The sequence below is a fragment of the Amblyomma americanum genome, chromosome 1, assembly GCF_052857255.1.
Source record: "Amblyomma americanum isolate KBUSLIRL-KWMA chromosome 1, ASM5285725v1, whole genome shotgun sequence".
In the NCBI taxonomy this organism is placed as follows: domain Eukaryota; kingdom Metazoa; phylum Arthropoda; class Arachnida; order Ixodida; family Ixodidae; genus Amblyomma; species Amblyomma americanum.
In genome coordinates this window covers 203,146,874-203,160,564 of record NC_135497.1, presented here as the reverse complement: position 1 = coordinate 203,160,564, position 13,691 = coordinate 203,146,874, and the positions used below count along the sequence as shown (strand labels likewise).

Genomic DNA, 13,691 nt, shown 5'->3' with positions numbered 1-13,691 from the left:
ATGCTAAGTGCAGCGCAATACATTACATCCTAGTTCGCGAGGTTACAGCTATGCTGCACGTTTTAGTGCGCACAGACGCGCATACACTAGGACAGCGACAAAAGCCCACACCGCGAACCATGCATTAATTACACGCACGAAGCAGCTCCGAAAGCTTTGTCGTTTTGCTTTATTCAAACAGCCAGCAAATGAAAGCAGCACAAAAATAAAGCAGTGTGCGAGGATAGATTGCATTTTAAGCCGAGAAGAGTGCGACAGATAGTAGCTGCCCACTTAGCATGCAATCCGTGCAGCCGTATCTGCCGGACACATTTGCAACCTTCATCCAAAGACGGGCGTTATAAAAAAGTTGAATATGTATCATATACATAATATTCGTGACATAGCTAAGCGCTTAAGCACGACTGACAATTCATTTCTGACCATTTCATGGAGTCAGTGCATAAATATGCCCGCGGACAAGTGCGCACGCCCCACTTATGATGTTTTTCTTTCACCGCTTTCCAGTTTCTCGTTACTGATTTGAATTCAAGAACGCCCTCTCCGCACGAGGAAAAGCTTGTTAGGGTAAAGTGGTAGAGTATAGTGTAAATAATTAAAAAGAAAACCATGCTCTAGTTTCTTTTGCGGTGGCCAAAACCGGAATGAAATATGCAAACGGGGCATCTGCGGTGCAGGAGGAATTAGCAGCTTTAAATGCACTCTCGACTGCACATCAATGACTCCCTATTCGTGCTATGGGCTTGTGGAGTCGGCCGCCAGAAATGCGGCACCGTTGATCTGTACAGAGGGCACACTTTCTTGAGCTGGTTCGGCACACCGCGCGCTGGAATACCCGAAGCTGCCCTCCGTTTTCCTTCACTCATTGAGTGCAGGGTAGCCGAACCCGAGCCTGGTTAACGGGGTTCCTGCTTTTCTTTCATCCTATTTCTCTATCTGTCCCTTTTTTCACGAAGTTGCTCTGACGTATTTTCAGTTAGTTCATGGCTGGCAGCCGTGTGCTTGCCTGTGACTATGGCCAGCAAGAGTACACGATACCCAAGGCACCGGTCAGTAGTCAGAACCAACCCTTGTGTTCGAAAACGTTCGTGGATCCGTCCTCTCGTTAACCATTTCAGTAAAGCTGAGAGAGCCAAATTTTCTAATCTTATTACGACATGAAACCGACCGGTTGCCCTGAGCGTTGGAACTTTGTGATTAGTTTTTATATTCATTCCCAGTTTATCTCACTGAAAGCGCAAAGACTTTCGAAACCTACAGCTACAGAATTCACAAGGATGCTCAAATGTAAGGCTTGCAGCTGTAAACGCCAGCTTATAGTTAAACTCACCGTTTGACTGAGTGCACACTGACCTGTAGGCGGCAAAGACAGCGACAGAAATTGAACTTATAACTTCACATTCTGGTTTTCAGGAGATCTGCATTAAATGTGTCCCTGAAGTGCTGAAAACAGTGGCTTCTTTTCGTTTTGCGGCTCCGAAAAATTTTATTTTTGTTATCAACAGCGTGAAATAAGTTAGCGATGTCCGAATTGAATTCCAGCACAAAAGTAACACCAGTAGAGTGGAGGGCAGCACTGCCTGAGCAATACACACGTAACGTTAATGCGACAACGTCTAAAGAATAGTAGAAAGTGCGGATGGAACGAGCGCCTTAATGGATTATTTTTCAAGCGGCCTTTTAAGACTTGCGTGCCACCTGCCTTTTTTTTTTCTTCGCTGGAATGAAAGAAGACGTGAGCAAGAGGTAAGGAGGCAGTTAGGACAGAGGTCCCAATTTCTCTGCGGCTCTCCAGTTAGTTTGGCGCCAATATCTATGCGCCGTTATTCAGAAAGCGATCCCATTTGCATTACTCCTTAATGTTTTTTTTCTATTGCGACGCTAGCTTCTGCGTGCGATTGAAAAAAAAAATAATACAGACAAAGCCTGGGAAAGCCGAACTCTTGGTTTTCTACGAGATATCAAGAATGGCCCGCCAATATTAAAGAGTTGTTTTTTACGAGGCTTGTTGCAGTCAAACATTTTTCGCTGCCACCATTCGACAGTGTCGGTGAGCACCAGTTTTAGACAGGCGACTCTACACTGATGGAAATGCGTGGACTTGTCCAGATGCGACAACCACACGCATCCGTCGGCACTTCTTTTTCTTTCTCGGGTCGTGGAGGGCACAGGAGCGTCGCAGAGGAATAAATGGTATGGACAGGTGAACTGTCCGGTTTACTGTCCGACTCCAAATTTTATCCCACGCAAACACTGTTTATCGTAGCGCTCCAGTCACGGTCTCTATCATACTCAGTAGTGATATATTCCGGTTTCTTAGTTCCTCTTAAGACTGCTAGAGCCGCGCACGTGAGTTGTAGCCCTCCGTGGAGCACGTTCAAAGAAGTCCGTTCTCACTACGTGTTCAACAAGAATTAGCTTTATGATATGTGACAAGCCACTTTGGCACGCCCGCTGTCTCTGCCAACACTGTGCTGTGAAACAGGAGCGAATTTAGAGAGAGTATTTCGACAAGGGCAGTTTCGACCGCGCGTGCGATATCATAGCAAAACGGTGCAGTTACGGTAGCGTGGTCGCTGTAGGTGTGCGAACTAAGTTCTCCCATAGTGTAGACCAGAAGCTTCATGACCTGTCTGGTTGCAGTCGTACCGGAAGATTAGTGGTGTAGTGGAAACACAGGTCATAACGTGACGAAAACAATGCAGTAAGGCCGGGCGTTTGAATAACGTCGCAGTAAAATGATTTATGATTTACTGACCATTATATTAAATGATGAATCAACAAGATCTAGCATGAGCCAAATTAGCCAGTAGTGTTGTTTTGAAATTCTGTGCCTGAAGACATCTTGCGCTGCTCATGTAGCGCACCTATCGCAAACGTGACACTGAGTGTTTAAGTCTGCTCAGAAACTCCAAGAAGACACCATACCTTCTCTGCCTCGAAGACGAGATAAGTCGTTTTTTAAACATGCATTGGCAGACGTTTTCTCTTCGCTGTGGGATAGACTGTGAAGACAATACGCAAGGGCGAGCACGAACTGGAAAGAGCTGCGGAGTTATACGAATATATCGCAAGCAGTTCGATGCTCGCGTAAAAAACAAAGTTCGTTTTGTTTTGCTTGCACTGTCGGTAGTAACCATGTGATTTTTGTTATATTTAAGATTGGGAAGCTGTTTTCGTGTTTCGCGTACTGTTAGTTGAAAATGTCTTACACGTTTCACAAAAGTGATCAGATATATATCACCAGTGATCGGAGCGATATACACATGCATGATTTACAAGCCATTGAGGTAGCCTTTTTTTTTATCTGGAGAATAAATGAAAAAAATAAATTCCCTCATTTCTTGCATCCTGTAGGTTTGCTACAAGCAACAAAGAAAAGTATGTAGTTCAGATCTCTGTTTGCATATGTACGCAAGAAAATGGACGCTACCAAGGTGCACGTTCAGTCAATCGATTGGTCATGCTAAATTCCCAATCGGTGACTGAGCGAAGCTTCCGTGTTTTGGTAGACGCTCAGAAACATGTGAGTGGACCATGCACTCTTATGAGTTTTATATCAAACCACCACTGAGAGAGAAGTTACCAAGCATGCCATCGTGCAGTGCCGAATATACCTGAGCCTACGCTCTCCGAGTATCGCCACAGTGGGTAACAAAGACTGCAGACCCGTTCAACATTCGGATACTTGGTACAAAGATCTCCACTTGGTAACGAGTTGGCGCTGGATGCGATGAAACGGCGCTCTGTTGTGTTTAAGTGTGCGCCAGTGCTGTGCTTCCCGTTATCCCGCAGAGTCAATTGGACAGGCATTGAAGGCGGTGAGAGGTACAAGGGAAAAAGAGTTAAAAGGTAGGTAGACAGACATATGAGGTCTGCACGTGGTTGTGTCTTCGTATGCATGGCGCTTCGCCGTAATACACTACCCCACACGCCGGGCGGCAAGTGTGTCCCTACGTCAACTGCTTAGTGTAAGACAAATTATTGCACGCTTTTGTAGTATTCAACCCGAGTCGTTAGCTAAGCGCCAAGAGAGACTAATCTCTGCTGTATTTAGACCGCTGGCAGGCTTAGTCTTGCCTATTGGATTCTCATGTCAAACAGAAACGGGCTAATGACCACATCCTTTTCTCTGGGGATAGCCTCTGGGGGTGTTCAGAGAGGAACAGCATTGCGGTACTCGGAACTTAATATAGCGAAGACTGTGCCGCTCGGCTGTGGTGTGCGCGTTACGAAGCGAAGGAGCCATGCTGTATATCACACCAACATGCACGACGCCTGTCCTGTCTCCGGCATGCCCGACTGCAAACACGCCTGCCACGAAGAGGACACCCGGTGCATGCCACGAATGCTGAATTCGCACGCGTGTTCACTTCACACAGAAAGCGTGGAGACAGAGTGGAACGGTTCCTCACGGTCGCATGACTGAGTCCGTATGCGCGTAGCCGCGCCTGTGTATGTTGTTTTTTGGCAGGTCCGCAGGAGTACAAGACGTCGCTATTTTCGCTCTTCATGCCGGGCGTCGATGGTAACTCTTTTTATCTTTTTTGCGTGGAAGGATCTGGATAGGCCCAGGCGCTGTTCGCCTAGGTGACATGTGCAGCGGGAGAGAGGGTTTCCCCTTTTTTTTCTTTCTCCCTCGGTCGCTTGTATGCGAGAGCGAAGGACGTCGGGGTATCTGACAGAAAGGATACGAGCAGGCTCGTTGCTCTCCAAGTGTGCGCCGATTAGTCAGGCGGAGAAACGTCGGCTCTCGCGGGTATCAAAGGCGGCGTCGGTCGACTCGCGTGACCTCGGGCGACTGCGCTCCCATATCCGCGGCTCTATCTGTCTCGTTAGTGTAAGACCAGTCACGTCGCGTGGGGACGTGATGTGAATGAACATCAAGCAGGCGACAACCGCGTGTACGCATGTGTGCGTGAGCGCGCGCAGCACAGCGATAACCCTCCCGAATGCAGCTACGCAAGGCACTCGATCGGCGCGAAGGGCAGTGAATGATTCCGTCTGGTTCGGCTGGGATGAGGCTGCGTCTCGGGCTGAGAGGGCGCACGCAACGCTAGGGGCCCTTCGATCTTGGGGCGTATGCGGGTCACGGATTCACGGAGTCACTTGTTGATTTTGTGCAGATGAGACGCCGCAGAACCCGCTCGCGAAGCGGCACTGAGCCAAAAATCCGCACTCGAGGGCCACGGGAAAGGGCGTCTTAAGAAACCGTTATCTGTACCCAGCGACTGGCCGCGCGGAGTGCAGGACATCCGGCCGTGGCGAAGCTCGACGAAGAGGCTGGTGTGCGACAGAAGCGCCGGACGCTTGCACAACGGCCCTACCGACTGGCGGCGAAGAACCCGTCTAATAGCAAGCGCCACTGGCTAACGACGTCCGTCCTCTTTCTCTTCTCTTCCAGGCTACCAGCGTTCCCGCTGCTCCCCTGGTCATCTTCCTCGTCGTGGATGCATGTTTTCTGTTCGAAAAGTATTGTTTCTGCCTGTGAACACTGCGGTGCTTGTGAATGCGGTTGCACGGCAGCACGCTGCATGTTGGAGATGGTGGTCCGGCCACTGTTCGGCAATCGCCACCCGTGCACGGTTCTTTGGGGAGAATGCCCTTCTTGACGTATGCTGGCCTAGGAACGGGCCAGTTTTCTGAGATCGTGATACCGGTTGTCATTTATTTGCATTGCCGATGCAATCACGGCTAGCCTTCACCAGTAGCTGCGTGCTGCAGACATAGCCACAAGCACTCACGACGAATAGCGACTCGAAAGGCTGTCGCATTTTTTTATTGCATTTTGCAAAAGAGAAGGAAGCATGAAGTTAAATTTTGATGAATTGCTTTCTCTAGCTTTGATGATTGTATCATCCTGCTGCCTATCGAAAGTTATTTAGGCGAATGAAAGATTGGCGGCGCATTAGAAAGTGAAAAACTACATGAACGAGGAGTACAAGCTGCAATTTTAGCCTACAGCCGATTACTGTGGAGCGTTACGGACAGGACGTCACAGGACTATAGGAGCAGTAGAGTTCTATGCAGAAGTTCTTAACTACACGTGAATATAACCGCTATCGGTCCAGTGTGTAACGCACTTATGATTATTCCTTTGTGCTTATCTTTTTGATTGCAAACGGAGTTGATTAGAGAAATAAACGACGATGATAACCGCTAACCATATAAACGAAAAAAACGTACACAAGCCATAATAGATTCTTCAGGAGCATAACATGGTGCGAAAGTATTCATTACTTGCGGCATTTTCACTCACAGGCCAAGGAAGGTTTTAATTAAGGTCTCATACCGCAACTTCCCTGCGATATTGATTTTTTTAATCGAGTAATCCTTGCACACAAAACTGACGAGGAATATGTCGCTGAAATAGTTATATTGCTCGTGCACAGCCTGCGAATTACAATGCCTTCGTCAGTGATTCGTTGCTTGCAGCTATCGAAAAACTAGCTAGCTTGCGGGGAAGAAAATAACTATTAGCTGTACAACAAAGGTTCTAAAGATGGCCAGGCGAAGCGGCCGTCCGGCAAGAAGAAATAAAGGTCAGCGCGTGTGTGCAATGAAAATGGCTCGCACACATTCAGTGGTGGGTACGTTACGAAACAATCTCAAGCAAAATTCGTTTTGCGGTTAGGTAAAGCATGCCATTTCATTTGCTTCCTGCCGCGCATACCCATTCATTGTCCCCGCAACGAACAGTGAGTCAGCTGCATTTGAAGGCAACACCTTGATTGGATCGGCAAACGCGCAGCTTCGGCTGTAATTAGTGACCGGTTCAACATTCCATGCAGCCCGGCGTTCGAGAAAACTGAGAGCAAAACACGAAAGCCGCATACGAGAGTAACGAACGACTCAGGTCGGTTTGCGATTGTTGCGCTCTTACGGCCGATTTGAGCGGTTTTCTCGAAGCCGGGAATTTTGCGCGCGCTCGAAACGTGAAGTAACTCGTGCGGGTGCCACGCAGGGAGCGCATCGACATGTTCATCGACGAGAACAAGGCGCTGATCCGGCGCATGTTCGGCGAATACTCGTCGCCCGACGAGGACGGTGGCCACCGGGACCACTACGAGACGTACGACGGCAAGACCATCCACACACGGACGGAGCGGTCGCGCTCCTCGTTCGCCGGCGCATCGTCCAACAAGTGAGCGCATGCAGCGTGTACCCTCGGTCAGGTCGCGAACAGCGCAGGACGGCGCAGCAGTCGCTCTTGCTCGCGTCTGCCGCATCGCCGCAAACTTGCACGCCTTGTCGGAAAGTTGTAAAAATAGGAAGGGAATGGAGTGGGAAATTAAATGCGCTTACCATGCCAACACACTCCGTGTGCTGCTCTCCAAACTCGCTTTAAGTGTATGCGGCATACGCTTAGAGATTGCTTTTAAAAAAAAGGAACTAATGAGTAGCGCGCATAATCTGCGCCACAGAAAAACTGGGAAAGAAACGCTAATTTAAAACACCGAGGTGCATGCATCAGTCAGTGTGGATCTTCCTATAGTTTTTCCTCCTACAAAGCGTTCACCCTTTTGACTGTGAAGTATGCACAGCCAGAAAAAAAAAACAAGAAAGAAAATAGCAACGAGGTGACCATAATCACGAAACGACAGTGAGCTGAATGGCAGACGGCAAACTTATCGCTCGGTTATGACGAGCTACCTCGGTGATTTCGCAGGGTGGACGCCTGCGAGTCAGCTGTGGAGATCGTCACACCTTACTGGGCATCGAACAGCGCTGGCAAAATTAGGGCCATCGTCAACACCCAGCACTTGCAGCAGGCGATACAGCAAGAAGTCTGTCAGTACGTACCGAAGCTGCCCTTTTGTCTCTCTCTCTCTCTCTCTTGTTTTCTGCACACGTTCATTTGTAGCTGTACCAGATCCCATTTATCTTCTGGTTGCTGTCTACTTCATACCGCATTCCAAGTGACAGTTAAGTCTACTGATGATCTGGGCTTAAGTCTAACAGGCAATGCATGAACAATGCCTTCCGCAAACTTTAAATGAAAAATCTTAGAGCAGCCATACGACATCTCTGTTTTTATTATTTCTCACATATGCGTGGTACTGCCCGCTGCTTTTAGGTCTGTGCAGACCAAGAAGTGTAACAACGACTGCAGCTGCGAGCAGAAGTACAAGTGGCATAGGCTCTTGGCTTACGACCCGGACGACGACTGCAAGGGGATCTTCATGGACTGGTTCCTGTTCCCATCGTGTTGTGTGTGCCGGTGTGCAAATCCTATCAAAAAGTGACGCGCAATGCTCTTCGTGATGTGCCTGTTCCATCGGATAGCGCTTGAAAGCAACGAACGTCACCCCAGAGCAAGTGTGGTATGCTGTTTAAGCCTGACGCAGACCGCGATGCGTACCGGCAACTAAAGACAGCGAGTGGGAGCAGCGAACGACAACAGCCGCCGGCAAGAAACCCCGTGCTACGTATTGCGAGCCGAAAGGCTGTGGTGACGCGAGCCTCCCGGCACGGATGCACATCTTTCGAAACGGCCCATACAGCGCGACTCATCGGGCGCTAGCTGCTTGCAGAACAGGATGTGCGCGCGTCTTAGTTGACTGAACGGTTTGTGTACTGAATCGGAGAGACGCCGCGCTGGTGCGCGCCGAGTGGGCGCGGCCGTCAAGCCGTGGAACGGTGCGTGCGTGTGTGTGTGTGTTGTGTGTGCTTCGAGCGACTTTGACCCGGGGCCTGAGAACGGAGACGATGCCTCTCGTACGCGTTCGGCGAATGGTGCTCAGAGGACTGACTGTGAAAGGAACACGCGGGAGGAAGAATATCAGGCCCATGTAGTGCTTTTTCTGGGAAAGCAGCGAGTACATTTTGCTGACAGATAATTAGAGCGAGATGTTCCTCCTTTATATTTTTCCTGTGGGAAGCATGCAAGGTTTAATATCTGTTCTTGAATATGGCTTGAATGTTTGTGAATGCCCCGAAATAGGACAGTGCTTTTCTACTGAATGCGGCTGTTAAAAAAATCAAAACAAAGTCGATTGCACCAAGGGATGAAAGACAGCATATGATCAGCTCAGTTCCCAGTAACCCGAAATTAATCACAAAATGCCTTAGAAGTGAGAGGTTCAGGCAGCTCGAACGAGCTGGTTATAGAGATGCTTGAACCACTGAACTTTCCACGGATATAATTCCGGTTCTTTTCGGTGTTTCTGCGTCACAGTAGTCTCTCAAGGAGACACCATGAAGATTACAGTTTTCTGCACAAAGGAAACGCGCCAGCTATGTCGCATTTCAGGCCATCTGACACGTTACGGCCCGCGGAATAGGGATAATCTTCGTATCCATTTTTTGTTAAGTTATTGGCAAAATATATAAATACTATGTGTGGCGAATTGATTTTGACAATCTCGTCAACGGAGACCAGTATGAACACACGGATAAAATGTGTTCATTTCATGGGTCATGCAGCTTGAGATCAACCACTGTGAACAAAATGGTAGTTCATGAACGCTTGAAAAGTAGCGTTCGGTTTTGCATGCGCCGAAAGTGCTGGTAGGGTGTAATAGTGGCAACAAATATCGAGAGTGGTCGTTGGTACCTTGCGTGTTGGACTGGAAAATCTCAGTAGCGCGGCGTTACGCTTAAAAATTTATCCGTCGCGCTGCACATTCATGCACGCGCACAGTGTGCTCGGCTTCTTTTTGTTCCTTTGTTTACCCTGTTTTTCTTGTGTTCTGTGTTTTAGAAGAATGGTTTACTGGGATATTAGAAAGTCTACTGGTGTGTTTTATTTCAGCAAAACATTCAGATTAGTGCAAAGGCAGAAAAAAAAAACGAAGCAGCGGCGACCTTCCTCCATACTTCAGAGGCACCCGGACTGGCCGCAAGCGAACTTTGCGGGCTACGGTGGCACAGAAGCACATGCTGGAGTTGCTGTGTCTGTTTCTTTCTCGCTCTTGTTAACTGAATCACTAGAGGTCTTGCCAACGAGCCAGCCAATTCTGGGCAATGTAGAATAACAATTATTCCTAACAATTATTTTATTTCGCTTTGTAAAGAGTAAGGAGGAGTAAAAAATAAAGTAGCGGTGAGCTAAGCAAATCCTCAAGAGCAAGTTTCCTCCAAAGTGAGGATGAATGAGGGCGTCAGCTGCAAACGTTTGTGATACTAGAATCTTGTACATTTACGAAGTTTTTCCCGAAATTAGGCAAACTTTTGAAAATGATGGCACGTTGAGCACTTTGCGAACCAGTTCGTATAGACGTTCGTTGAAGGCAAGACGAGAAATGCTTTATAAGTAACTGACTGAGTTGCGGACTGGATTAGCTTGAATAGATTACGTTTTATTGGTGATCGTATATAAAGTCTGGGTGCATTGTTCTCGTTCCTAGTTGACGCCACCTGTGAACTAAGTTTACACATGTATTATTCTGAAAGAAATAAAGCATTCAGCTCTGCGTAGTATACTGAATAAATTTTAATTGCTGAAATTGTTGTGGCGGTTCCGAGGCGTTTCTAGCCGGTACTTATTCATGCCAGAGTGCCAGGTGATATTTATTGCTCGCGGAGTATATGAATGAATATATTGTTTTGACGTCACAGCTGACACCTTTAAAGCCTCTACTTTCTCACCTTCTAGGTCACTTACGCTATCTTCAAGCCGCGTGTACATTGATGAACTTGTAAATTTAGAGGACTAAGATATTTTATGGAAATCTATAAAAGAGACGTCCGTACAGGTTGCACTTCGGACGCGTGTTCGATTAGCATTAATGGGAAATTCCTCAAGGAAATGTTGAACCGCAGCACGCATTTCGTCCGTGCCTATTAATACAGCACCGGCTAACAGCAGATTTTTTTTTTGTTAAACCGTCTTTATTGACAGCTAACACACTAGAGCACTCGGTCGTTGCAGCGGCGTGCTTATAACGCTAGAATCAAATTCTTACACGAGGCATACGTCGCGCAACGCTTCATGCAACCAACACTGTAATTGCTCGGTGGGTGAGTTATGGCGCTGCGTGACGACAAGTTCTGCGTCGTAGCTAGAGCCTTGCTGGATATCGTGAAGCAGCTGTCGCGGTTTCTCCCAGCTGCTCTTTTCTTCACATTTCTCCAGCATGCGTGGTTTCTAAAGGTGGTTTCAACATTATATTTATCAATATCCCCCACGGGTACTCTCGGAAACATTTGTATATGCCCTTTGTGAGGAACCAGGGGGAATAGAAAAACGAAAGAGCACGTTTTTTTTACAATCAATCAGTCAAATCAGTTTTTATTCAAACGGCTAGTAAAAAATACATGCGAATCATCTGGGTCATCTGGGCCCTTAGCCATCTCGGCTAGACTTAGGTCCATGCAGGAAGTGCAAAAAAATAATTGTAGCGAGACAACTCAGTATTATACACAGAATTCATGTACAGCAGTTATGCGACAGTTATATACAAGTAAAGGCGAAATACTCAAGAAATTATACAATAGTTAGGAGGACAAAAAAAGAATTAATGCATCCAAAAAAACGCTGGTTTATGGTGGAGTCGATTATTGCTGGCTCTGAAATTTTTTTTTTATTTCGGCAATTGACAATTGATCTATTTTTTAGTTAGCAGGCAGTTGGTTCCAAATTTTAGCAGTGGCATAGGCAACGGGTCTCTTACCGTACACATTAGTAACAACTGGAAGGTTAAAACGACAATTGAAAAAATTTCTAGTTGGACGACATGGATATAAGAAAGCGGATGGTGATAGTGGTATGTTATGGTTTAGTATATGTGTAACCACACAAGCTAGTTTCAAATCCCGCATAGCAAAGAAAGGTGTCTAGGTCACGAAAGAGTGGAGCGGATCTATCTGTGTGTTTACTACGTGTTATTATGCGAAGGGCTCTTTTCTGTGAAATTGCTATTTGATTTAAGTACATGTCATGCGTAAGTCCCCAGGACTTTACACAGTAAGTCATATTGTTTTGAAAAAGGAAATAATACAAAATTTTTAATGTGCGAAGTGAGAAGAACTTTCTACCTTTTATTAGGACAAAGCAAGCCCGTCTCAATTTACTGCTTACACGAATTATGTGAGGATTAAAATTCAAGGCCGAATAGAGAGTTACACCAAGATGTACCTGTTGATGGACTCGTTCGAGGGGGTTTGCGCCTATTCGTAACTCATTTAAGCTATATGAATTTTTATATGGACTGCAGAAAACAATGTATTTAGTCTTTGAGGTGTGTATTGTTAATTTATTTTGTACAATCTACTAGAATATCAGAAAAAGATCACTATTAGCGTGCCTTTCAACCATATTAGGTTCATGACCAGAGAACATAAGGGCTGTATCATCAGCATACATAATAGTTTGCCCATAATTCAGAGCATCTGGCAGATAATTTATGTACAAAAAAAAGAATAATGGTCCAAATACCGAGCCCTGAGGCACGCCACGCAGGATGGAATGAACTCTTGCTACGGATTTGTCGATATTACCGCACTGCTTACGAACAAAAAAAAAATAGCGTGCATAATCGGGCCATTTGTGCCTTGAGGAGTGTTCTTGTCTTTACGTACATGGGTGTGGAAACACTGAAATTACTGCTGTAATTATCGCCTTTTTTGCACATTCGCCCCTTTGTAGCAGAGAGCAAAGAAAAAAAATCGCAGCACACTGAGCGCGCAACGTGCACGCCTTGAGCTGGAAAATAATTTTATACAACTTTAACATCGATCCCGGCCGCGGGGGTCGAATTTCGATGGAGGCGAAATTCTAGAGGCCCGTGTACTGCGCGATGTCAGTGCACGCTAAAGAACCCCAGGTGGTCGAAATTTCCGGAGCCCTTCACTACGGTGTCCCTCATAGCCCGAGTCGCTTTGGGACGTTAAGCCCCCATAAACCAAACCAAACCAACTTTAACATCCAATGCAACTGATTATGCATTGGATCTCTTGTTGGCTGTAATTTTCGCTGCATTCACAAAACTGCCAGAGAGAGCCGACAGGAAGAAACAGACCGGACTGGTTATCATGGTTTGTCGAAATCTTCCGACAGGGAAAGTTAACACCAGAGGATACTGGGTGAGCTTGTTTCAGCGGGCTTTAGACCGCAGCTGTGCATTGAGGGATGAGGAAGGATGGAGAAAAAAAAAAGAAATGAACAGCGATGATAAGGACAAATAGGGTGCACGGGTGCACACGATTCCAGTCCTGTGTATGGCCTGGCTTGAACACTGTGGGCCAGGGTAGTGGCCCGAGATGACGTCAGTGGGCGGCAGTCTCTTGTCTATGCCTGCCAAAGAACAGGCGAACATCAGTCAGCTGTGGCATGCATAGGGGCAGGTGCAAGATATTTGCTCGAGCGGATATATGGTTTGAGCTGGTATTGGCCGCACTGCGGGCTGTTCGCTCGGGCGAAGAGGTGCGCACAGTGTCCCATGAACGAGGGGCCTAGGGGAGTTCAGTGCAGGTTTCCTTATCTGGCGTGCCAAAAATCAGAAACGGAACGGCGCTTATATATTTATACAACATAAACTGCGATTCTTAAATTCCTAAGCAGTTGAAAAAATAAATAGCAGCATAAGGTGAATACTGTTTGTCCCGCATATAGTTATGCGGGTCTCCTACTTTATCGGCGTCGACCGTGCCTGTGCGGCTGCTTCCACAAAAGAGCAAGCAGTGATGACCAGTGAAAGCTAAACTGCACTGCTGTATTTAATCTCACTGCCGCAGTAAGTACACTATTA

General features: G+C 46.9%; 1 protein-coding gene across 1 annotated transcript in view; it reads left to right on the top strand.

Annotated features, from left to right (window-relative positions):
- The window catches only part of LOC144114510 (protein spaetzle 3-like), a 78,287-nt gene extending 67,869 nt beyond the window's left edge, over positions 1–10,418 (top strand). Inside the window, exons 3-5 of the mRNA XM_077648303.1 lie at positions 6,965–7,144; positions 7,670–7,795; positions 8,078–10,418. Coding sequence (XP_077504429.1) covers positions 6,965–7,144; positions 7,670–7,795; positions 8,078–8,246 — 475 coding nt within the window. The 3' untranslated portion in view covers positions 8,247–10,418. The remainder of the gene's footprint in view (positions 1–6,964; positions 7,145–7,669; positions 7,796–8,077) is intronic.
- The last annotated feature ends 3,273 nt before the right edge of the window (positions 10,419–13,691 follow it).